Raw genomic sequence first — 26,035 nt, forward strand, 5'->3', positions numbered from 1 at the left:
AGAACCACCTGGAACTCAGTAACAACACCCTGTGACTCCCGTGGGGTATTCACAGGGAACACCGCCGGTTTTAAGGCCAGTGGCAATGGCAGTGTCCCGTGTCTACCATCAGGGGGAGATATTGCTCCATCAATACTGCCTGTGCCGTGCTCTGCTCCGTGTCACAGGGACTTTACCCTCGACAGGCAGGGATATAATGTTGCTTCGGTGAGTCGATCGGGCAGTTAAGAAAACACTTGGCGTTAGGCAGGAACTCGAGCTAAACCCTTACAAATCACAGGTTAGGCTTCAAAAACATAAAGAGATAAAGGGCAGCACGGTGGCACAGTGGTCAGCACTGCTGCCTCACAGCGCCAGGGACCCGGGTTCAATTCCCGGCTTGGGTCACTGTCTGTGTGCAGTCTGCACATTCTCCTCGTGTCTGCGTGGGTTTCCTCCCACACTCCAAAGGTTTGCGGGTTAGGTGCATTGGCCAGGGTAAATTACACTGTAGTGTCCAAAGGTGTGTAGCCAGGTAAATATGTGGGGTTACAGGGATCGGGCCTGGGTAAGATGCCCTATCAGAGTCGGTGCGGACACGGTGGGCTGTGTGGCCTTTATTTTGTCGTAAAGTTATTCGATTCTGTGATTTGAGAGGTGTATTTAAAATCACACGGTATCTGTGATTAGTAAGGATAAAATGATTAACCAGTGATCCTGGATTTAAAACAATTTGCAGAAGAATTGGAGAGGGAAGGAGGGGAATGGGTTTTGCTCAGTGACTTTTCCTACGATCAGGAATGCGAACGTTCCGACGGGAATCGGTTAAATCCTTGAAAAGACAAATGTTTTCAGGATGATGGAGAGTGGGACTAATTGGATCGTTCTTTCAAAGAAGCAGCGCAGACACGATGGCCGGGACTCCACCGCCTTGCCCGCCACGGAATGGGAGCGGGCGAGGGTCCGGCAACGGAAATCTCCACTGACCCCGGGCGGGAAGTTCCGGCCTCGCCCGCCCGGGCGAGGCTGTGAAATCCCGCCCGATGGGCGAATGGCCTCGTGCTGTACTGTGCGATCGTGTGTAATCACTGCCGGGTCACCGTGACGTCTCTCTCTCTTTGCCCAATCAGGGGACAACGCTGCCAAGGAGATTAACCCTCTAGTGACCGGCTTGTTTGGCGCCATCGCGGGTGCCGCCAGCGTGTTTGGCAATACCCCGCTCGATGTGGTGAAAACCAGACTGCAGGTACGAGGGTCCAAGACCACCCGGCACGCGGTGAAAATCCTTCTGAGAGCCGGAAAGGGCTGGGGGGAGAGCGGGGGGCTGGGGGGAGAGCGGGGGGGCTGGGGGGAGAGCGGGGGGCTGGGGGGAGAGCGGGGGGCTGGGGGGAGAGCGGGGGGCTGGGGGGAGAGCGGGGGCTGGGAACGTTCACTCAGTTACTAAAGCGTCTTAACAATTAACAGAGAGCAGGACAGAATGGGTGAACAATTGTACAGGGGAGAGACTGGGGTGCTTCTCCTCAGCACAAGGATGCTTAAGAGGAGATTTAATCGAGGTGTTTAAAATCTGGAGGGGTTTTAATAAAGTAAATATGGACAGACAGTTTCCAGTAGGGTCAGTAACCGGAGAGACCTGGACTGAAAAGAAATTGGTGCAAAAACAGTGGGGCGATGAAGAGAATTATTTGACACAGCGAGTGGGTGGCACAGTGGTTAGCACTGCTGCCTCGCAGCGCCAGGGACCCAGGTTCGATTCCCGGCTTGGGTCACTGTCTGTGTGGAGTTTGCACATTCTCCCCGTGTCTGCGTGGGTTTCCTCCGGGCGCTCCGGTTTCCTCCCACAGTCCAAAGATGTGCGGGTCAAGTGGATTGGCCGTGGTAAATTGTCCCTTAGTATCAGGGGGATTAGCAGGGTAAATACGTGATGTTACGGGAATAGGGCCTGGGTGGGATTGTGGTCAGTGCAGGCTCGATGGGCTGAATGGCCTCTTTCCGCACTGTCGGGATTCTATTCTATAAGTTGTTGTGATCGGGAAGGCGCTTCCTGAAAGGTCAATGGAAATAGATTCAATCGGAATGTTCAAAAAGGGAATTGAATAAATGTTTGGAAAGAACACTTTGATGATGGGGAAGAACAGGGGGGAGTGGGATTAATTGGAAACTCTTTCAGGGGGCCATCAGAGATACAGTGTGCTGAATGGCCTCCTTCTATGCTGTATGATTGGAAGGTTCAGAGGGTTAATTCACTGCCAATGTCAGCGAGTCATCCACACATCACTGGCTCACTCCCTGGTCTAAGCTGTGCTGCTGGGTCTCAGTAACCATGGGTAAGGGCTGGGAAAGAGGCAGGGCCTAGTTTCTTGAGGCAGGGCCCGGCCCCCTGAGAGAGGCAGGGCCTGGCCACTCCTGAATGGGCTTGGATTAACTGCTGAAGATAATGTGGGTGGAAGGGAGGGAGAGAGAGAGGGAGAGGAGAGGAAGGTTCTGCTGTGAAAGATCCAACATTCTTCTCCCATATCACACCGATTGCAAGGAGCTTTTGTGGCCAAAGATTGAGGTGGGAATTGATGCAGAGAAGCTGCGTTTACTGCTGAGGCTGTGGGAGGCGTTAGGGACCAGATCAGAAACTCCAAGGTACATTATGAAGTTAGCCTAGATCCCAACTATTTTTGATTTTGGCATTAGAGTAAGCATAAGGTGTATTGCTCCAGATTCGATTGACCCACTGGGAAGCTTTTATTCAAACAGACTTTATTTAACAGCACAAGTTAAAATACAACAAAAATAATTAGCATAACTTTTACCAGTTGAAATACTTAAACATGACAAAATATCATTCTTAACTGCTAGCTATTTCTATTAGTTCCAATTTAAGCAATATCCCCATAGATGTAAATCTCTCTTTAGCATCAGGTAGTGAGATGACACAGGTTTACGTGAGTTCCCCAGTCCTGCAGCCTTTTAACCCCTCTGGACAGAGAGACACCCATCTTCTGACTCTTAGAGAGCAGTCTCCAGCGATAGACCTGTCTTCAAACAGCAGAACTCCAGAGAGAGACAGAGAAACACATCTTGCATTTTGCAGACCTCTGGAGAAAAATACCTATTTTCTAGTAGGTTCCAGACTTCAATTTCCAGGAAGAGAGTGAGAGAAAAGGAGCGACTGGTCTTTTCAAATTCAAACTGCAACTGCCTGCTTTTTCTGTCTCTGTAAGCCTAGCTCCCCCCGCGCACACACGCTTGTCCTCTTGCTGATCAACCTAATCAAACCCTACTCTGAAAAACCCAGGGGAGAACCTTAACAAAACTGCATTAGCCAAGATTAAAACAAACACTTCAATAATAGAATAGAATCATACAGTGCAGAAGGAGGCCATTCGGCCCATCGAGTCTGCACCAACCACAATCCTATCCCTATAACGCTATGCATTTACCCTAGCTAGTCCCCCTGACTCTAAGGGGCAATTTAGCATGCCCAATCCACCTAACCCCCACAGGTTTGGACTGTGGGAGGAAACCCACGCAGACACGGGGAGAATGTGCAAACTCCGCACAGACAGTGACCCAAGCCGGGAAACGAACCTGGGTCTCTGGCGCTGAGAGGCAGCAGTGTTAACCACTGTGCCACCGTGCCGCCCATTAGGAGTAGCTAACCTTCTGCATGCTCAGCTTGTGAGCAGCCAGTTGTAGATAATTTTGGCATTGTTAAACAGAACTGGCTTCTAAACACCACCTTCACCAGAAACATGATATAAAATACAGTTCTTAATGGCACTGTATTGTCACAGAGGCCACACTAACCGTGGAGCCCATTGCCTTCAGACTGGGAACTTGAGCAAACACCTCGACACACAGTCATATCCATGAATGTTTAACGTGCCCTGAGTGAGGTTTGTCCTATACACCTCTTGTCTCCATTGTTTTTAGGGTTTGGAGGCTCACAAATACAGGAGTACCTGGGACTGTGCTTTCAAGATAATGAAGTATGAAGGCCCCTTGGCGTAAGTAAAATGATTAAATTTTTTTATACGGTGACAGCTGTGGTGCATCATACTTGTCTCGGTGGGAGTGGAGTGGGAGCGGGGGATACTCTTTTTTGGAGAGTCGTTACAGACCCGATGGGCCGAATGGCCTACACTGTAAGGATTCTATGGGTAAAACATTCCCGGGTGGCGCGCTAATCCAGTCAATATTGATGCTGAACCACATACGGTGGAGATACTAGCACAGGTGACCCAAAGTCTGCTCAAAGAGTTGGTTTTAATTGTCAGAATGTTATCACCTCATCCACCCGAAGCTCATAAGACCCCACCCAAGGCCAATGGACAATGATGTTCAGCGAGCCAGGGTGGGGCGAGTGTGCTGGTAAAATTCTGGCAAATGAGTCTCTTGACGGGTGAGGGAGAGGCCGAGAGGTTACGGGAGGCAATTTCAGAGCTCGTGGCTTTGGCAGCTGAAGGCAGGGCCTCAATGGTGGAGTGGTTAGAATTGGGGACATACCAGACACCAGAACAGGGCGGCACGGTGGCAGAGTGTTTCGCACTGCTGCCTCACAGTGCCAGGGAGCCCGGTTCAATTCCCGGCTTGGGTCACTGTCTGTGCGGAGTCGGAACCTTCTCCCCGTGTCTGCGTGGGGTTCCTCCGGGAGCTACAGTTTCTTCCCACAGTCCGAAAGACGTGCTTGTTAGGTGGCTTGGCCATGCTAAATTCTCCCTCAGTGTAACCGAACAGGCGCTGGAGTGTGGCGACTAGGACATTTTCACAGAAACTTCATTGCAGTGTTGATATAAGCCTACTTGTGACGAATAAATAAACTTTAAGCTTTAAAAAAAAAACGGGTGATGCGAGATTGAGAGAGTTGAGGTGCTGGAGGCGATTACAGAGATAGGGAGGGATTTGATCTATTATTGTCACGTATTAACATACAGTGAAAAGTATTGTTTCCTGCGCACTGTGCAGACAAAGCATACCATTCATAGAGAAGGAAAGGAGAGAGTGCAGAATGTAGTGTTACAGTCATAGCTAGGGTGTAGAGAAAGATCAGCTTAATGCAAGGTAAGTCCATTCAAAAGTCTGACAGCAGCAGGGAAGAAGCTGTTCTTGAGTCGGTTGGTACGTGACCTCAGACTTTTGTATCTTTTTCCCGATGGAAGAAGGTGGAAGAGAGAATGTCCGGGGTGCGTGGGGTCCTTAATTATGCTGGCTGCTTTGCGGAGGGAAGTGTAGTCAATGGATGGGAGGCTGGTTTGCGTGATGGATTGGACTACGTTCACGACCATTTTTGTAGTTTCTTGCGGTCTTGGGCAGAGCAGGAGCCATACCAAGCTGTGATACAACCAGAAAGAATGCTTTCTACGATGCAGCAATCGAGTGATTCGAAAACAAGAATGAGAATTTAAAAATCGAGGAGTTGTTTAGTTGGGAGGTAATGTGGTCAGCCTGCACTGGGTCGATTGGTGAACAGCATTCAGTGTTATTTGGACAGCAATGTTTAGTATCAATACAACCGATTGATAAAAATTGGCCTCCCCAATTAGAATTGTCTTTTTAAAATGTCCCTTCCAGATGTTTTTGGCCAGCTGTGTCCCAGATGTTGTGGTTGAGGGTTCATGTCCCCACAGGCAAGGCTGGGATAATCCCACAAGATATATGGAGCAGTGGCTGGGGAAGGCCGAGAGTCTCGGTTGTACTAAATCCCCGCACCGGGAGATGGGAGACAGGGGAGTGGCGGTGATAGCCTGGGCGGAGGATTATTTGGGAGGGAGAAGTCAGCACCTTTTAATCTGGGACATTAAAAAGTAGACAATCCAATCGCCCTTTAATAAGCAGCAGACATGCCCGCCAGGAGTGCGTGCATGTGTCAAGGCTGACTATAAATTGACGGCGACAGAAGGCAGACCCGCGACCGAGTGGGCAGCGCCTGCATTGCTTCTATTATCCGTTCCCCTAATCCTCTGCTTCTCGATTCTTCCCCCAATGGCAACAGTTTCTCCTTGTCTACCCCATCCAGAACTCTCATGATTTTGGACATAGAAAATAGGATCGGCAGGAGGACATTCGGCCCATCGAGCCTGCACCGTCAACAACCCACTTACTTACCCTGCTAATCCCCCTAACACTAAGGAGCAATTTGGCACGGCCAATCCACCGAACCCACACATCTTTGGACTGGAGTGTGGCGACTAGGGGATTTTCACAGTAACTTCATTGCAGTGCTAATGTAAGCCGACTTGTGACAATAGATAATAGAGAAATAATGAAGAAAGGGAGTTTTCAACACATGGAACAAGTCGTTAGCTCAAGTGCTGAGTGCAGACTTGCTGCAACAACTTAACTTCGTAGAATCACAGAATCCCTACAGTGCAGAAGGAGGCCATTCAGCCTTTTGGGTCTGCCCTGGCCCTCTGACAGAGCATCTTACTCAGGCCCTATCCTCGTAACCCCACGTATTTACCCATTTAACCCCCCTAACCTACACATCTTGGGACATTAAGGGGCAATTTAGCATGGCCAATCCACCTAACTTGCACATTTTGGACTGTGGGAGGAAATCGGAGACCCGAAGGAAACCCATGCAGACACGGGGAGAACATGCAGATTCCACACAGACAGTGACCCAAGGCCAGAATTGAACCCGAGTCCCTGGCACTGTGAGGCAGCCGTGCTAACCACTCTGCCGCCCCAATACTTTTCAAATTGATTAGCCGAGTTAGGGCTGGTTAGCTCAGTGAGTGGAAAGAGTTATCAGGCTCACTCGCTGCACCAACAGAGGCCATTCCTCAGGCCTGCATCTGCTGTCCCATTGTGACAGCAAGGTGGCTCGAGTTAGAGATCAGCGGAGAACCTCGATGGGCAACTGTTGGATAATTAGGGACACTACATGGAGAGAGAAAAAAAGAGATAATGGATGAAAGCATTGGAAAAAAAAAAATCCTTTTCTTTACTATCTTCAAGACTTTTTTCCCCAGGTTCATTGCTCGCTAATTGTCCTGTTGGTTATTTGATTTGATTTTTTATTGTCAAATGTATTAGTATACAGTGAGAAGTATTGTTTCTGGTGCGCTATACAGACAAAGCATACCATTCATAGAGAAGGAAAGGAGAGGGTGCAGAATGTAGTGTTACAGTCATAGCTAGGGTGTAGAGAAAGATCAACTTAGTGCGAGATAGGTCCATTCAAAAGCCTGACGGCAGCAGCAGGGAAGAAGCTGTTCTCGAGTCGGTTGGTACGTGACCTCAGACTTTTGTATCTTTTTCCCGACGGAAGAAGGTGGAAGAGGGTATGTCCGGGGTGCGTGGGGTCCTTGATCATGCTGGCTGCTTTTCCATTAGTCCTTAAATCCTGGAGATTCCAGGGGAAAAGTAGTGAGTTGGGAACCCTAATTAAATATCTCTTGTCTCTCCCGGAAGGTTTTACAAAGGGACTGTTCCACGCCTCGGCCGAGTTTGCCTCGATGTTGCCATAGTTTTCATCATCTATGAAGAAGTGGTGAAGGTGCTGAACAAGATTTGGAAGACAGACTGAAGTCTTTGGCGGAGCAGGGGCGATGTGGGATGAGGGGGGAGGGGGAGGCGCCGCTTGTGGGACACTGTTGGCATGGCGACCAGAGGGATGGGAGGGGGAGGGCGGGTAACGGGTGACCAGGCCGAGGATAACTGGATCTCGACAGGAAGAGGGGCATTCTGCGCGTTTCGAATGGGCCAATCGTGAGGGGCGATCCTGCGTTGCCAAACACTGTCCATTAACCAATCACGTCGGGTAACACAGAGTTAAATTATTTGCTGTAACCGGGTGTCTGGTAGCCTTGACGATGTATTACGTGCCAATCACTTGTGATGCCTGTCTAAATGTTCTTCTTTTATTTGTGCCAAAGTGACTGTCGTCTTATTAATGTCCATTTTATTACCATGAGAAGGGGTTTAGAAGATAAATTAACTAACTGTTTCAAGTGCCTACAGACCACGAATGGAATACTGTCTGAATAAAATGGACTCTTCCAATGCTGAGGGTGGGGGTGGGGGTGGGGGGGGGGGGGGGGGGGAGAATCACATGACCATGAGAACAGTCACCGTGAATCATGGGTAATCATTGTAGAGGCCTTGTGTATCCCAAACGGCAGGAAGCCAAGGTGATTAAGGCGGAGTTAGGATGCAGATCAGCCATGGTATCACTGAACGGTGGGAGACCAGAGGGGTACAATGGCCTCCTATGGTCGGCATTGTCCAGCCCTGCCATGGCAGGGGATGTGGCTGGCCAGTCAAAAGTCCATGAGCATTTGGCAGGGCTGGAAGACCCCGGCAGTGGGCGGGATGGAGAAATCCTGGCCTGTGTTCCTCCTCCATAACCTAGAGGCTCTTGCCATCCTGTGAAGGTGCCACGCCCACTTGTCCTTTATTATTCTTACTCTGCCAAGTCCAACTCTTTAAATAATTCTACTGTTGTTAAATTGGGACTGTCAATTTGTCTGTCTCATAGTCTGAAGGGGAGGCAGTGGCATGGCACTGTGTCACTGTGCTACCCATTTAAAGTCCCAGGGCAATGCTCTGGGGACCCAGGTTCAAATCCCACCACGGCGGATGGTGAAATTTGATTTTAATAAAAATCTGGAATTGGAAGTCTACTGGTGACCATGAAACCATTGTTGATTGTCGGAAAAACCCATCTGCTTCACTAATGTCCTGAGTTCTCTTCCTTGTGCCAATTGGGCAGCTGCTGAATCTTCAGAAGCTTAATATCAGCCACAATAAATTTAAAAGAGTTGCCGGATGAGCTCTGGCATTTAAAGAGCTTGAAAAGTCTGCATCTTCAACATCATGAACTAGAACGGATTCCAGAGAACATTGATCAACTTGTCCATTTGGAAGAGCTGGATGTGTCCAACAATGGCTGCCGTCCTTACCTGATCTGGCCTACTCATGACTCCAGAGCCACGGCAATGAGGTTGACTCTTAATTGCCCTCTGAAGTGGCCGAGTGAGGCGCTCAGTTTGAGGGCAATTAGGGATAGGCAACAAATCCAGCCAGCGATGCCCATATCCCACAAATAAAAAAAAATCTGTGAATGTGAATTATTTTGTGATGAGTTGAAGGAGTTATTTTGTAATCCGCCTGTGAATGGAAGGTGATTAATTAAGTAGGCCCCAAAGCCTGGACTCCTTCCCCCACCGCCCCCCCCCCCCCCCCCCCTCCACCAACTCTAATATTTGCTGTCAACCCAAACTGTGTACCCTGTCAGTAACAGGAAGGGGAATATTCTAGCCTTCTGGCTGTTTGGACGTGTGTAGCAGAAGTTTCGCAATTCCGTAGGATGGTAATTCCTTGGAATCCATAAGTGGTCCCTCCGCCAATGGTGTCCATTACCCACAATGCAAAGCAGCACTCCTTCATGTCACCCCCCCCCCCCCCCTTCTGAGGGGCTGGTTCCAAATAAGCCCCAAAGTGGTACGATTTGAAAGGGGAGGCGGGGGTGCGGGTGGACCATTTCCAGTACTGGTTGATGAGGGCAAACGCAGCACTGGAACACTGCCTGATCTGCTTAGCGCACCCAGCACTCACTGCTGAGTCAATACACATTTACATTTGCCGAATTCAATGAATAAAGAGTTGGTGCCGGTAAGAGTGGCCACGTGGCTATTGGGTTATCATAAAATCCCCACCTGGGTCTGCAAACGTCCTCCTGGGAAGGAAATCCGCCATCCTTATCCAGTCCCTGTGCCACAGTGTGGAATCTCGATCCACAGCGATGTGGCTGACTTCCTCGATAAACGCAAATTACTGCGGATGCTGGAATCTGAAATAAAAACAGAAAAATGCTGGAAAATTTCAGCAGATCTGACAGCACCTGTGGAGAGAGAGAGGGAGTCGTGCCAACGTTTCTGGCTCTATTCTCTCTCCTCAGATGCTGTCAGACCTGCTGGGGTTTTCCAGCATGTTTCTGTGGCTGACCTCTTCACTGCCCCCTGGAAAAGGGCCCAGCAAGCCTCCCAAGTGGCTGACTTACTGGCACTGATCAAGGGTAGACAGAAACATTTAGAACCGCCTGCCATGTCTACATCTAGACGTAACCTAGATTTCCAGGATGTGTTGGACAAACTAGCAGATAAGGGAATTGCTATTTGTGTTGGTTCGCCCAAACTAGTCATGGAAGAAGCACCCAAATCCTACAAGAATGTAACTGATGTTGTGAACACTTGTCACGATGCAGGGATCAGCAAAAAAGCTATTAAATTGTGACCTATACCAGTTATAAAAGGCTGATGGAGACTCTTTGATGATGGGCTAAATTGGGGAAAATGCTTTGATTGAATTTTGAATGCCCTTGCCAGTGATGCCCACATCCTGTGAGCAATAAGAACATTTTTTTTGCACGCTAAAACGCTTGTGAGAAGATGGCGCTCCATGTGAACTGTACCTCAAACTGGCATTGACTAGATAGGAATCACCCCCCCCCCAGCCCCGCCACCACCCCCCACTTGACATCTCTCTCGTCTCAATGTTGTGTCGTCTATTCTAGGTGTGACCTTTTATCATCGCAATTTCTGTATTTTATTATTATTTCTCTCAGTTTGGGCAATGTTTACAATATTATGTATTAATAATAATAAATTGACTGTGCATTAATCATCTGGGCCTCTGCTCTTATTTACTAGCAATGGTGTATTTAAACCCAGCGACTGGGAGGGTCGTGGCTCTTTCCCGGAGAGGAATTTGAATCCACGGCCCTCTGACATAAAGGCGCTACCAATTGACACACAGCCGATGCTTTTATACTGGTCACTATATACTGGGTCTCTTCATCACCAAGATGTAGAGATGCCGGCGTTGGACTGGGGTGGTCACAGTAAGAAGATCCACAACACCAAGTTAAAGTCCAGCAGGTTTATTTGGTATCACGAGCTTTCGGAGCACTGCTCCTTCGTCTGGTGAGTGGAGAGTTGGGTTCTCAAGCAGAGCATATATAGACAAAGGCACAATTGCAAGATAATGGTTGGAATGTGAGTCTTTTCAGATAATCAAGTCTTTACAGTTACAATGTGAGTGGAGGCTGCATGTGGTGGGAGTTACATGTAGTCACACTACAAGTAACCCCCCCCCATCATTTGGCCTGAGCTTACAAAGTCCTACTAACTGTCTGAGAGACAGCTCTCCCAGTTTTGGCACAGTAAGAAATCTCACAACACCAGGTTAAAGTCCAACAGGTTTATTTGGAATCACGAGCTTTCGGAGCGCTGCCCCTTCATCAGGTGAGTGGAGAGGTAGGTTCACAAACACGGCATATATAGACACAGACTCAATTGCACGATAATTACAGATTGGAATGTGAAGAATGGTTGGAATGCGAGTCTTTACAGGTAATCAAGTCTTTACAGATGCAGACAATGCGAGTGGAGAGAAGGATAATCAGAGGTTAAAGAGATGTGAATTGTCTTAAGCCAGGACAAAGAACAATACGGCACAGGAACAGGCCCTTCGGCCCTCCAAGCCCGCGCCGCTCCCTGGTCCAAACTAGACCAGTTAGTAGAATTTTGCAAACCCAGGCTGAATGGTGGGGTTACACACACTGTGACATGAACCCAAAATCCCGGTTGAGGCCGTCCTCGTGTGTGGAACTTGGCTATCAGTTTCTGCTTTCCCATTCTGCTTCATCACCAACACCACCCTAAACCCCCACTTTATAAACTCTCGTATCTATCTCATTGGATGGCACGGTGGTGAGCACTGCTGCCACAGAGCGCCAAGGACCCGGGTTCAATTTCCAGCTTGGGTCACTGTCTGTGCATATACCAACGGAGAATTTAGCATAGCCAGTGCACCTAACCAGCGCGTCTTTCAGACTGTGGGAGGAAACCGGAGCACCCGGAGGAAACCCATGCAGACACGGGGAGAACGTGCAAACTTCACACAGACAGTGACCCGAGCTGGGACTCGAACGCTGGTCCTTGGCGCTGTGAGGCAGCAGTGCTAACCATTGTGCCACTGTGCTGCCGTGATGTCAAGGGCAACACTCTCCCCTCACTCCGGGAGTTCAGCTCTTTTCATAGAAGCCCTACAGTGTGGAAGAAGGCCATTTGGCCCATCGGGTCTGCACCAACCACAACTCCACCCAGGCCCTATCCCCGTAACCCTACATCTTTACCCTAACTAGTCCCCCTGACACTAAGGGGCAATTTAGCACGGCCAATCAACCTAACCAACACATCTTTGGACTGTGGGAGGAAATCAGAGCACCCGGAGGAAACCCACGCAGACACGGGGAGAATGTGCAAACTCCACACAGACAGTGACCCGAGGCTGGAATCGACCCCAGGTCCCCGGCACTGGGAGGCAGCAGTGCTAACCACCGTGCCACCGTGCCGCCCACTTGCCACCATGCCGCATGTTTGAACGAAGGTGGTAATGAGGTCGGGAGCTGAGTGATCCTGGCGGAACCCAAACTGGACGTCACTGAGCCGGTTCTTGCTGAGTAAGCGCCGCTTGGTTCACCAGCATCATCGATCCTGGATAACCTGACTCCACAAATGTTCCACATTAGCGAGGGAGTGAGTCAAAGCTTGTCCTCAGCGGAGAGTCTTGAGGAATTCTTTAGTGCTGCAGGAATTCAGGTCAGCAGCTGCTCCTTATTTACAAGACGTGGAGTTGCCGGCGTTGGACTGGGGTGGGCACAGTAAGAAGTCTGACAACACCAGGTTAAAGTCCAACAGGTTAATTTGGTATCACGAGCTTTCGGAGCGCTGCTCCTTCATCAGATGAGTGGAGAGGTAGGTTTCACAAACACGGCATGTATAGACAAAGACTCAATTGCAAGATGATGGTTGGAATGCGAGTCTCTACAGGTAATCAAGTCTTTACAGGTACAGACAGTGCGAGTGGAGGCTACATGTGGTGGGGGTTACATGTAGTCACACTATGTGTAACCCCCACCATTTGGCCTGGGCTCACAACATCCTACTAACTGTCCTGGCTTGAGACAATTCACATCTCTTTAACCTGTCATTATCCCTCTCTCCGCTCGCACTGTCTGTACCTGTAAAGACTTGATTACCTGTAAAGACTCGCATTCCAACCATTATCTTGCAATTGTGTCTTTGTCTATACATGCCCTGTTTGTGATACCTACCTCTCCACTCCCCTGATGAAGGAGCGGCGCTCCGAAAGCTCGTGGTTTCCAAATAAACCTGCTGGACTTTAACCGGGTGTTGTGAGACTTCTCACTGTGCCTTATTTACGATGCACATGAATATTGTCTCGTACCGCCACTGGGTTCCAATCCGAGTCCTGAATTTGGAGCTTGTTCAGGAAGGAACCTCTCAAAGATGAGAGACAAGAGCGGCAGCAGAAACCTGGTTTGGCGCCAGTGGTTAAATGCCACGTCGGAACAGGAAAGGGCATCACTCTGCTGTGAGCTGATGCCAGCAGTTGGCACAGCGGCTGGGTAATGAGTGACTCGTGCTGCCGACAGGCATCCCTTTCTTCTCCGCCGAACAAAACCTTTTTTTGATGAATTCCAGAGTCAGACCTGGGAGCAGAAATTTACATCTCAACCCCTCGTCGGAACTGTCTGCGGGAGCTGAAAGTTTCTCCGAACCTCAGGTTTGACCTTGAATTGATCTCTGTTCTTTAGGAAGGTTGTGTCACATTGGCATGAGAAAGCATCCTCTAACCTCCAGTCCAAACCCAGTGTGTGCCCCTCACTGACAACCAATCCTTCCTCTCAATGGGCTGATGTTAATCGAGGAATCCTACACGTTCGGTGAGGTTGTGACAGGCAAAGGTTTGCGTTTGAAATGTGAAATGCTAGCTTTCCAAAGATGATTAAAATCAATCATAACATAATTCTGTTTTGTTATCTTTCTGTCACACGCGTGCTCGCTCTTATCTTTTAAGTTTATTTAAGTTTATTTATTATTATCGCACGGTGGTTAGCACTGCTGCCTCACAACGCCAGGGACCAAGATTCGATTCCCAGCCTCGGGTCACTGTCTGTGTGGAGTTTGCACGTTCTCCCCGTGTCTGCGTGAGTTTCCTCTGGGTGCTCCGGTTTCCCCCGACACCCAAAGATGTGTGGGTTAGGTGGATTGGCCATGCTAAATTGCCCCTTGGTGTCGGGGGGGGGGGGGGGGGGGGACTGGCTGGGGTGAATGCATGGGGTTGTGGGGATGGGGGCCTCGGTGGGATTGTGGTCTGTGCAGACTCAATGGGCCGAATGGCCTCCTTCTGCACTGTAGGGATTCTATGATGGGGCAGCACGGTGGCACAGTGGTTAGTGCTGCTGCCTCACAGCTCCAGGGACCGGGTTCAATTCCAGCCACAGGTCACTGTCTGTGGAGTTTGCACATTCTCCCCGTGTCTGCGTGGGTTTCCTCCGGGTGCTCCAGTTTCCCCCCACAGTCCAAAGATGTGTGGGTTAGGTTGATTGGCCATGCTAAATTAACCGTAGTGTCAGGGGGATTAGCAGGGTAAATATGAGGGTCTACGGGAATAGGGCCTGGGTGGGATTGTTGTTGGTGCAGACTCGACGGGTCGAATGGCCTCCTTCTGCACTGTAGGGATTCTATGATTCTCTCTGAAGTAGATAAAAATATTAGAAATGGTTATTCAATATAGGACCCTGGTTAGACCCCACTTGGAGTACTGCGCGCAGTTCTGGTCACCTCATTACAGGAAAGATGTTGAAGCCATTGAAAGGGTGCAGAGGAGATTTACAAGGATGTTGCCTGGATTGGGGGGCATGCCTTATGAGGATAGGTTGAGGGAGCTTGGTCTCTTCTCCCTGGAGAGACGAAGGATGAGAGGTGACCTGATAGAGGTTTACAAGATGTTGAGGGGTCTGGATAGGGTGGACTCTCAGAGGCTATTTCCAAGGGCTGAAATGGTTGCTACGAGGGGACACAGGTTTAAGGTGCTGGGGGGTAGGTACAGGGGGGATGTCAGGGGTAAGTTTTTCACTCAGAGGGTGGTGGGTGAGTGGAATCGGCTGACGTCGGTGGTGGTGGAGGCAAACTCGTTGGGGTCTTTTAAGAGACTTCTGGATGAGTACATGGGATTTAATGGGATTGAGGGCTATAGATAGGCCTAGAGGTGGGGATGTGATCGGCGCAACTTGTGGGCCGAAGGGCCTGTTTGTGCTGTGGCTTTCTATGTTCTATGTTCTATAATAAAAGGCTATAAAAAGTACATTATGAAAAATGACTTCAAACTTCCAGACATCTGCATAGGTTCAGAAGTTAGAAATGCATGGGTGTAAATTGTTCGGTAGAATTGGTTTTTAAATGAATCGCTCCTTCCGCCAAAACATCCTCTTCCTCATGGGCAGTGAGCTCCAGGGCTGTCGTTGCAATGCTCACCCTCATTCACCGCACTGCATCTTTCCTCATTTTAGCACCATTTCACTGAACTCTGACTTTAAACAGCAAGTGGCTGTGGGCTTGCCCAGTGTGTGAATAACTGAGGCCAACACCTAGTTCCTAGGCATACCCGTCTAGATGACCTAATCAGTCTAACCATGTCAAAAATATTTGGGAATAGCAACAATGCTTTTTACAGAACTTCTGCAGTTTGGTGACAATTTCAAACCATTTAAAATGGGCTACATTCTGCATTGAAATGGAGGAAAACCTGATATTTGTTTGTTTGTTTATTTATTAGTATCACAAGTAGACTTACATTAACACTGCAATGAAGTTACTGTGAAAATCCCCTAGTCGCCACACTCCAGTGCCTGTTCGGGTACACTGAGGGAGAATTTAGCATGGTCAATGCACCTAACCAGCACATCTTTCAGACTGAGGGAGGAAACAGGAGCACCCGGAGGAAACCCACGCAGACACGGGGAGAACGTGCAGACTCCGCACAGTCGCCCAAGCCGGGAATCGAACCCGGGTCCCTGGCGCTGTGAGGCAGCAGTGCTAACCACCGTGCCACCGTGCTGCCCACATCTCCAAGTCGGCAGGTTCATGCCCCACTCCAGAGCCTTGGCTGCATCATTAACTGAAGTACCTGGGTGGGATTTTCCAACCGCACTCGTCCCAAGGCTGGAAATTCCCTCTCGAGGTCACGGGATCTTTGCATGCTTTGCCAAATTTTCTGTCCCACCCGCGACAATTCATGTGGCTGGCGGGATGGGAAAATCCCCCCTCTGCTCTCTCAATACCACAAGAAATCCCGTGGCACCACTTGAAGAGCCATCGAGGACGGTCTAGTCAATATTTATCCCTCAGCGAACAGCAGTTAAACAGGGGATCTGGTCACAGTCAATAAAAATCTGGAATTAAGAATCTACTGATGACCATGAAACCATTGTCGATTGTCCGAAAAACCCATCTGATTCACTAATGTCCTTTAGGGAAGGAAATCTGCTGTCCTAAATCGGTCTGGTCTACATGTGACTCCAAAGCCACAGCAATGTGGTTGACTCTCAACTGCCCTCTGAACAAGGGCAACTAGGGATGGGCAATAAATGCTGGCCAGCCAGCGATGCCCATGTCCCATGGACAAATAAAATATTTAAGTTTAGTTTAAAGTTTATTTATTTGTGTCACAAGTAGGCTTACATTAACACTGCAATGAAGTTACTATGAAAATTCCCTATTTGTCACACTCCGGCACCTGTTCGGGTACACTGAGGGAGAATTTAGCACAGCCAATGCACCCTAACCAGCACGTCTTTCGGACTGTGGGAGGAAACCGGAGCACCCGGAGGAAACCCACGCAGACACGGGGAGAACGTGAAAACTCCACACAAACAGTGACCCAAGCTGGGAATCGAACCCGGGTCCCTGGCGCTATGAGATAGCAGTGCAAACCACTGTACCACCGTGCTGCCCCATTTTGTCATATTGTATTATGTCAAAGGTGCTATCCAAATGCAAGATTTAAATTTTTTTCATGGGATATGGGCGACGCTGACCAGGCCAGTATTTATTAGCCATCCCCAACTACCCTTCAGAAAGAAGGTGGTATTGTTATTGTTGCTGCAGTCTGAATCTGTCCTCACATGTCTTTTGTGTTTGTGTGTGCACATGCATGCATGCATGTGTGTTCGTGTGCATGCACATGTGTGTGCATGCATGTGTGCATGCATGTGTGCATGCATGGTTATGTGTGCATGTGAGCATGCGTGCGTGTCTGTGTGCTTATGCATGTGTGTGTGTACACGGTGCATGTGTGTGCGCGCGCATGCGTGTGTGTGCGCGCATGCATGCATGCGTGTGTCTGTGTGCGTGTGTTTGTGCATGTGTGTGTGTGTGTGTGCATATGTGTGTGTGTGTGCGTCCCTCATAGCTTTCAAATGAAAAGTTTGGGCAGATTATGTAATGAAGTTTCAGCAAGGGGTAAAGAGGTTGCTCAAACTGACAGAATTAATATACGTCAGTGAGCGTGTACAGTGAGGTGATGTTGTGTCAACTCTGTCGATGTATGTCTGACTGAGCAGACGGCCGTGTTTGTGATGGTGTCTTGCTGTTTTGTTCACTAATGCTGCAAGCTCAGTTGCCTGTCCTTTTTGCTCAGTGAATTGGAAAAGCAAGGGGCCCCCTCTGAAGCTCTGTGAATGTTAGCACTCAGTAGCAGGACTGGTAACTCGGTGTGTGTGATGTCGAGGCAGCCTTTACCCTCACGTCTGGAGATGGGTAAAGGTGGAGTTTGAACCATTAAAACTCTGTCACTTCCAGCACAGAGGACTGCTAAGCTTTGCAGAAAATGCATGCACTGGCCTTCAAGCTCAGCTCCCTTGAGGTAACTGCAGCCACTCCCTCCTGACTGTAACAGTTCATTATCCTGGTTTTTTTTTTGGGAAGGTGTGGGGGTAACTGTGCCTCTCCTACACCAGCCTCCCCCGGACTTTTTCAAGGGTTAGCTTCCCAGCAGCACCATGTTTTTAAAAACTTATTCATGGGACATGGGCGTCGCTGGCTGGCCAGCATTTATTGCCCATCCGTAGGTGCCCGAGGGCAGTTGAGAGTCAACCACATTGCTGTGGCTCTGGAGTCACATGTAGGCCAGACCGGGTAAGGACGGCAGATTTCCTTCCCTAAAGGACATTCGTGAACCAGATGGGTTTTTCTGACAATTGACAATGGCTTCATGGTCATCAGTAGATTCTTAATTCCAAATACTTTTGATTGAATTCAAATTCCACCGTCTGCCGTGGCAGGATTCGAACCCGGGTCACCACAACGTTAGCTGAGTTTCTGGATTATTAGTCTGGCGATAATACCATTAGGCCAGCGCCTCCCTGTGCAGAAACATCACAGCATCCCTCTGGTCTCACACAGCACATTGTATATTTTCACTGTGAAGGATAAGGAGTAACCTGTGCTGAGGCCAGGTGTTGTGAAATTGGGTGCGGGAGAGCTTTGGAGAGAGGTTGGGGGTGTGGGAGTCACTGAGTTAGACAAAGAGCATTATAACAAAAATAAAACAAACTGTAGCTGAAAACATTTAGCCTTGTCTCGAACAGATCCCAGTTCTAAATAGACCAGAAGCAAAATCTCACTTGAAGATTAAGGGTGGCACAGTGGCACAGTGGTTAGCACTGCTGCCTCACGCTGCCAGGACCCCAAGTTCGATTCCCAGCTTGGGTCACTGTCTGTGTGGAGTTTGCACATTCTCCCCGTGTCTGCGTGGGTTTCCTCCGGGTGCTCCGGTTTCCTCCCACAGTCCAAAGATGAGCGGGTCAGGTAGATTGGCCATGCTAAATTGCCCCTTAGTGCCAGGGGGACTGGCAAGGGTTAATGAATGGGGGTAGGGCCTGGGTGGGATTGTGCGGACTTCATGGGCTGAATGGCCTCCTTCTGCACTGTAGGGATTCTAAGATTCAATTAATATCAAAGGTAGACTTGCATTTGTATAGCAACTTTCTCAACCCCAGATGTTGTTGCAAAGTGGTTCGTAGCCACTTTTGAGATGTAGTCCGTGTTGTAATGAGGGCAGGCAGCAGCCAATCAGTGCACACAAGATCCCACAAACAGCGCTGTGATAATCACCAGAGAATCTGCTTATTGTGAAATAACAGAATACGCTGGAAGTAATCAGTCCCGGTGAAAGCTCATCAAACTGAAACATTAGCGCCGTTTCTCTCTCCACAGACGCTGCCCGGCCTGCTGAGAGTTTGCAGCATTTTCTGTTTTTATCTCGGATTTCCGGCTTCTGCAGTATTTTATGATTGTATTTCTTGGTGATGTTGATTGAGGCTTGAATATTGGCCAGGACACCAGGGAGAAACCACCGGCTCTTCCTCAAAATAGTGCCATGGGATCTTTTACATGCACCAGAGAGGGCAGACAACTCATCTGACCAACATGCCCTCCAACACTGTAGCATCCCCTCAGTACTGCAGTGGAGTATCAGCCTGCGCTAGATGTGCACAAATCTCTGGAGAGATAACCTCCTGATTTAGATGTGTAAGTGATACCCACTGAGTTACAGTTGCAATGCAATCAACACAACTTCTGCTGTGTGTTACCAATCACCCAGACAGCCCAAACTGTTGTGGCCACTTTGACATGCCCGTTGTGGTCTAGGCCAGTGGTTCCCAACTGGCATGCAGTGGCACACTGGTGTGCCGTGAAGACCCCCAAGTGTGCCATGAAATAAGATTCAAAATGATTCAAAATTCACGTAATTAAACTAAAACTAACCTTCGTCTTCAGCTCTGTGGCTGACATCTCCAGGACCCAACGAATCTCGGAATTCCCGCGCATACTTTGGCTGAGAAAGAGCCACACGTACGCAGTTTAGATTTATGTTGGTCAGGCCCTCATGCGCATGATCAACGGGACTTGGAGCTGAAGACAAAGATCCCCATGCGCCCACACAAAAAGTGAAAACTTGAAAAGGGTGGCACGGTGGCACAGAGGTTAGCACTGCTGCCTCACAGCACCAGGGACTAAGGTTCAATTCAGCCTCGAGTGCCTGTGTGGAGTTTGCACGTTCTCCCCATGTCTGCGTGGGTTTCAATGAACAAAGAACAAAGAAAATTACAGCACAGGAACAGGCCCTTCGGCCCTCCAAGCCTGCACAGACCATGCTGCCCGACTGTGCTAAAACCCCCTACCCTTCTGGGGGCCATATCCCTCTATTCCCATCCTATTCATGTATTTGTCAAGACACCCCTTAAAAGTTACTATCGTATCCGCTTCCACTACCTCTCCCGGCAGCGAGTTCCAGGCACCCACCACCCTCTGTGTAAAAAACTTGCCTCGTACATCTCCTTTAAATCTTGCCCCTCGAACCTTAAACCTGTGCCCCCCAATAATTGACTCTTCCACCCTGGGAAAAAGCCTCTGACTATCTACTCTGTCCATGCCTCTCATAATTTTGTAGACATTTATCAGGTAGTCCCTCAAGTTCCGTCATTCCAGTGAGAACAAACCAAGTTTCTCCAACCTCTCCGCATAGTTAATGCCCTCCATACCAGGCAACATCCAGGTAAATCTTTTCTGTACCCTCTCCAAAGCCTCCACATCCTTCTGGTGGTGTGGCGACCAGAATTGAACACTATATTCCAAGTGCGGCCTGACTAAGGTTCTATAAAGCTGCAACATGACTTGCCAATTTTTAAACTCAATGGCCCGCCCAATGAAGGCAAACATGCCGTATGCCTTCTTGACTACCTTCTCCACCTGCATTGCCACTTTCACTGATCTGTGTACCTCTACACCCAGATCCCTCTCTGCCTATCAATATTCTCAAGAGTTCTGCCATTTACTGTATATTTCCTATCTGTATTAGACTTTCCAAAATGCATTACCTCACTCCTTTGTCCGGATTAAACTCCATCTGCCATCTCTCTGCCCAAGTCTCCAACTGATCTATATCCTGCTGATGGTCCTCATCGCTATCCGCAAATCCACCAACCTTTGTGTCATCTGCAAACTTACTAATCAAACCAGTTACATTTTCCTCCAAATCATTTATATATATTACAAACAGCAAAGTTGCCAGCACTGATCCCTGAGGAACGCCACTTGCCCCAGCCCTCCATTCAGAAATGCACCTTTCCACTGCTACCCTCTGTCTTCTCTGACTGAGCCAGTTTTGTATCCACCTTGCCAGCTCACCTCTGATCCCATGCAACTTCACCTTCTGCACCAGTCTGCCATGAGGGACCTTGTCAAAGGCCTTACTGAAGTCCATGTAGACAACATCCACTGCCCTACCCTCATCAATCATCTTCGTCATTTCCTCGAAAAACTTGATCAAGTTGGTGAGGCACGACCTCCCCTTCACAAAACCATGTTGCCTCTCGCTAATATGTCCATTTATTTCCAAGTGGGAGTAAATCCTGTCCCGAAGAATCCTCTCCAAATAATTTCCCTACCACTGACGTCAGGCTCACCAGCCTGTAATGACCTGGATTGTTCTTGCTACCCTTCTTAAACAAAGGAATAACATTGGCTATTCTCCAATCCTCTGGGGCCTCTCCTGTAGCCAGTGAGGATACAAAGATTTCTCTCAAGGCCCCAGCAATCTCCTACCTTGCCTCTCTCAGTATTTTGGGGTATATCCCATCAGGCCCTGGGGACTTGTCTACCTTAATGTTTCTCAAGAACTCCAATACCTCCTCCTTTTTGATCTCAATATGACTCAAACTATCTACACATCCTTTCCCAGACTCATCATCCACCAAGTCCTTCTCTTTGGTGAATACCGACGCAAAGTACTCATTTAATACCTCGTCCATTTCCTCTGGCTCCACGCATAGATTCCCTCCCTTGTCCTTGAGTGGGCCAACCCTCTCCCTGGCTACCCTCTTGCTCTTTATATATGTATAAAAAGCCTTGGGATTTTCCTTAATCCTGCTGGCCAATGACTTTTCATGGCCCCTTTTAGCCCTCCTTACTCCCTGCTTAAGTTTCTTTCTACTTTCCATGTATTCCACACACGTGTTCCCAGCCTCCTACCTTTGACAAATGCTTCTTTTTTCTCTTTGACTAGGCTCACGCTATCTCTTGTTATCCAAGGTTCCCAAAACTTGCCATACTTATCCTTCATCCTTGCAGGAATGTGCCGGTCCTGAATCCCTTTCAACTTACCCGTTTCCTCCGGGTGCTCCGGTTTCCTCCCACAGTCCATGGACAGACAGTCACCCAAGGCCAGATTAGAACCTGGGTCCCTGGCGGTGTGAGGACGGCAGATTGCCTTCTCTATTAGTGAAGCAGATGGGCTTTTATGACAATGGCCTTCCTTATTTGGCCTGGCCTACATGGGACTCCAGGGCCACAGCAATGTGGTTGACTCTCAATTGCCCTTCAAGGGTAACTCGGGATGGGCAATAAATGCTGGCCAACCAGTGACACTCATGTCCCATGAATGAATAAAATAAAGGACATGGGGAGAACGTGCAAACTCCACACAGACAGTGAGGCCACACCTGGAGTACTGAGTACAGTTTTGGTCTCCTTACTTGAGAAAGGACATACTGGCACTGGAGGGGGTGCAGAGGAAATTCACTGGGTTGATTCCGAAGTTGAGAGGGTTGGCTTATGAGGAGAGACTGAGTAGACTGGAGCCATACTCATCGGAATTCAGAAGAATGAGGAATGATCTTATAGAAACATATAAGATTATAAAGGGAATATATAAGATAGAAGCAGGGAAGTTGTTTCCACTGGCGGATGAAACTAGAACTAGGGGGCATGGCCTCAAAATAAGGGGGAGCAGATTTAGAACATAGAACATAGAAAAAAATACAGCACAAACAGACCCTTCGGCCCACAAGTTGCGCCAGTCATGTCCCTACCTACCTAGGCTTATATACAGGCTTACCTATAACCCTCAATCCTATTAAGTCCCATGTACTCATCCAGAAGTCTCTTAAAAGACCCTATCGAGTTTGCCTCCACCACCACTGATGGCAGCCGATTCCACTCACCCACCACCCTCTGAGTGAAAAACTTACCCCTGATATCTCCTCTGTACCTACTCCCCAGCACCTTAAACCTGTGTTCTCTCGTAGCAACCATTTCAGCCCTGGGAAAAAGCCTCCGAGAATCCACCCGATCTATACCTCTCAACATCTTGTACACCTCTATCAGGTCACCTCTCATCCTTCGTCTCTCCAAGGAGAAAAGACCGAGCTCCCTCAACCTCTCCTCATAAGGCATGCCAACCAATCCAGGCAACATCCTTGTAAATCTTCTCTGCACCCTATCAATCATTTCCACATCCCTCCTGTAATGAGGCGACCAGAACTGAGCACAGTACTCCAAGTGGGGTCTGATGAGGGTCTTATAAAGCTGCATCACTATCTCCCGACTCCTAAACTCAATCCCTCGATTGATAAAGGCCAGCACACCATACGCCTTCTTAACCACCTCCTCTACCCGCGAGGCCGATTTAAGAGTCCTATGGACCCGGACCCCAAGGTCCTTCTGATCCTCTACACTGCTAAGAGTCTTACCCTTGATATTATACTCCTTCATCCCATTTGACCTGCCAAAATGGACCACTACACACTTATCCGGGTTGAAATCCATCTGCCACTTCTCCGCCCAGTCTTGCATCCTATCTATGTCATGCTGCAGCTTCTGACATCCCTCCAACCTATCCACAACACCACCAACCTTCGTGTCGTCGGCAAACTTACCAACCCATCCCTCTACTTCCTCATCCAGGTCATTTATGAAAATGACAAACAGAAAGGGTCCCAGAACAGATCCCTGGGGCACTCCACTGGTGACCGACCTCCATTCAGAAAAAGACCCATCTACAACCACTCTCTGTCTTCTGCAGGCAAGCCAGTTCTGGATCCACAAGGCAACAGCCCCTTGGATCCCACGCCCTCTCACTTTCTCGAGAAGTCTTGCACTGGGGACCTTATCGAACGCCTTGCTGAAGTCCATGTAAACCACATCTACCGCTTTTCCTTCGTCAATGTGTTTAGTCACATTTTCAAAGAACTCCACCAGGCTCGTAAGGCACGATTTGCCTTTGACAAAGCCGTGCTGACTACTTTTGAGCATACTAAACTTCTCTAATTGTTCATAAATCCTGTCCCTCAGGATCTTCTCCATCAACTTACCAACCACTGAGGTTAGACTCACCGGTCGGTAATTTCCTGGGCTATCCCTATTCCCTTTCTTGAATATAGGAACCACGTCCACAATCCTCCAGAACCTCTCCTGTCTCCATCGATGACACAAAGATCATTGCCAGAGACTCTGCAATCTCTTCCCTCGCCTCCCACAGTAACCTGGGGTACATCCCATCCGGTCCCGGCGACTTATCTATCTTGATGCTATTCAAAATTTCCAACACATCCTCTTTCTTAATGTCCACATACTCAATCTTTTCAGTCCGCCTCAATCCTGTAGTACAACCACCCAGGTCTTTTTCCACCGTGAATACCGAGGTAAAATATTCATTAAGCACCTCTGCTATTTCTTCCGGTTCTGTACAGACTTTCTCACCTTCACATTTTATAGGTCCTATTCCTTCACATCTCATCCTTTTACTCTTCACATATTTATAGAACGCCTTAGGGTTCTCCTTAATCTTACCTGCCAAGGCCTTCTCGTGACCCCTTCTGGCTCTCCTAATTTCTTTCTTAAGTCCCTTCCTACAAGCTGTATACTCATCTAGATCCCTATCATCGCCTAGCTCTCTGAACCTTTTGTATGCTTTCCTTTTCTTTTCGACCAGGTTCAGCACAGCTTTTGTGCACCATGGTTCCCGTAACCTACCAAAACCTCCCTGTCTCATCGGAACGTTGTCATGCAGAACTCCAGACAAACATTCCTTGAAAATCTGCCACCTTACTTCGGTACTTTTCCTCGAGAATACCTCCTTCCAATTTACGCCTCTAATCTCCTGCCTGATGGCTTCATATTTCCCCTTACTCCAGATAAACACTTAGGACTGAGTTGAGGAGGAACTTCTTCACACAAAGGGTTGTGAATCTGTGGAATTCCCTGCCCAGTGAAGCAGTTGAGGCTACCTCATTGAATATTTTTAAGGCAAGGATAGATACATTTTTGAACAGTAAAGGAATTAAGGGTTATGGTGAGCGGGCGGGTAAGTGGAGCTGAGTCCACGAAAAGATCAGCCATGATCTTATTGAACGGCGGAGCAGGCTCGAGGGGCCAGATGGCCTACTCCTGCTCCTAGTTCTTATGTTCTTATGACCCAAGCTGGGTCCCTGACGCTGTGAGTGCTCACCACTGCGCCATCGTCTCGTTCAGGTGCAGATCCAGTTACTTTGTAAAGGAGGGTCTGTGCCCCCACCACCAACTCGGGCAGTGAGTCCCCAGACGCCCGATCCCTGGAGCCTGTGTGTGGGTGAAGGAAGAGATGGGGCACTAGGACCAGTGGAGAGTTTCATGTAAAAGAAGGCGGGGTGAGAGTGCTGCAGAGTTTGTGCTGCCACAGCCTCTCAGTGTGGCCAATGCTGAACATTGAGACCCCTTCCAGCAGCCACAGGAGTTTCACTGCTGCTTACACCTCCCCACCGCCTGCAAGATACACCAGCCACTGAACTGATCAGAAAGTCTGCTGTCAACGCTGCCTCCCTCCCTCTGACAGAATCATCGCCTCCCTTCCTTGTTTAACTTATTGAGCCACAGAGAATTTTTCACCCACTTTCCATTTCTATGTGTAAAAGGACTGGCGTGTGAGGGGCGGGAGGGGGGGCGGGGGGGAGAGGATTTAAAAAAAAATTTTTTAAAAAGGAGAGCGAGAGGAGGAGAAGGGAGGCGATGGGGAAGCTGGCGATTATCAGAGGCTATTTGGCTCTGTACTGTGGGGCTCTGGCGCTGACAGCCTGCCTCCCAGGGGTCGCGGGGGGCTGCTTCAACAGAGAAAACCCCAAATGTTGCACAGGCAGGAGTAACGACTGTTGGGATCTCACCAGGAGACGGGCGGTGTGTTACTGCGATGCTTACTGTCAGAAAACAGGAGACTGCTGCGAGGATTACCACACGGTGTGTCAGATATCTGGTAAGTTTCTGCTCCCACGTGTAATTGTAGCAAACTCCTAACTTGTGCTGACTCCCAAACTTTGAAAGGGGAATTCAGTTGGGGACAGATCTGTATCAATGTTTCATTTTCTGCCTATCAT

The 26,035-nt window shown here is 48.9% G+C and overlaps 2 protein-coding genes across 2 annotated transcripts in view; both read left to right on the forward strand.

The window, feature by feature from the left end:
* Nucleotides 1-10,599, forward strand: part of LOC144502292 (tricarboxylate transport protein B, mitochondrial-like) — a 68,128-nt gene extending 57,529 nt beyond the window's left edge. The window contains exons 2-4 of the mRNA XM_078226105.1: nucleotides 1,092-1,225; nucleotides 3,907-3,980; nucleotides 7,390-10,599. Of these exons, the coding sequence (XP_078082231.1) occupies nucleotides 1,092-1,225; nucleotides 3,907-3,980; nucleotides 7,390-7,504 (323 nt within the window). The 3' untranslated portion in view covers nucleotides 7,505-10,599. The remainder of the gene's footprint in view (nucleotides 1-1,091; nucleotides 1,226-3,906; nucleotides 3,981-7,389) is intronic.
* A 14,724-nt stretch (nucleotides 10,600-25,323) lies between these two features.
* The window catches only part of LOC144502869 (somatomedin-B and thrombospondin type-1 domain-containing protein), a 178,644-nt gene continuing 177,932 nt past the window's right edge, over nucleotides 25,324-26,035 (forward strand). Inside the window, exon 1 of the mRNA XM_078227253.1 lies at nucleotides 25,324-25,914. Within this exon, the coding sequence (XP_078083379.1) occupies nucleotides 25,674-25,914 (241 nt within the window). The 5' untranslated portion in view covers nucleotides 25,324-25,673. The remainder of the gene's footprint in view (nucleotides 25,915-26,035) is intronic.

Source organism: Mustelus asterias, chromosome 13 (genome assembly GCF_964213995.1).
Source record: "Mustelus asterias chromosome 13, sMusAst1.hap1.1, whole genome shotgun sequence".
NCBI classification, from domain to species: domain Eukaryota; kingdom Metazoa; phylum Chordata; class Chondrichthyes; order Carcharhiniformes; family Triakidae; genus Mustelus; species Mustelus asterias.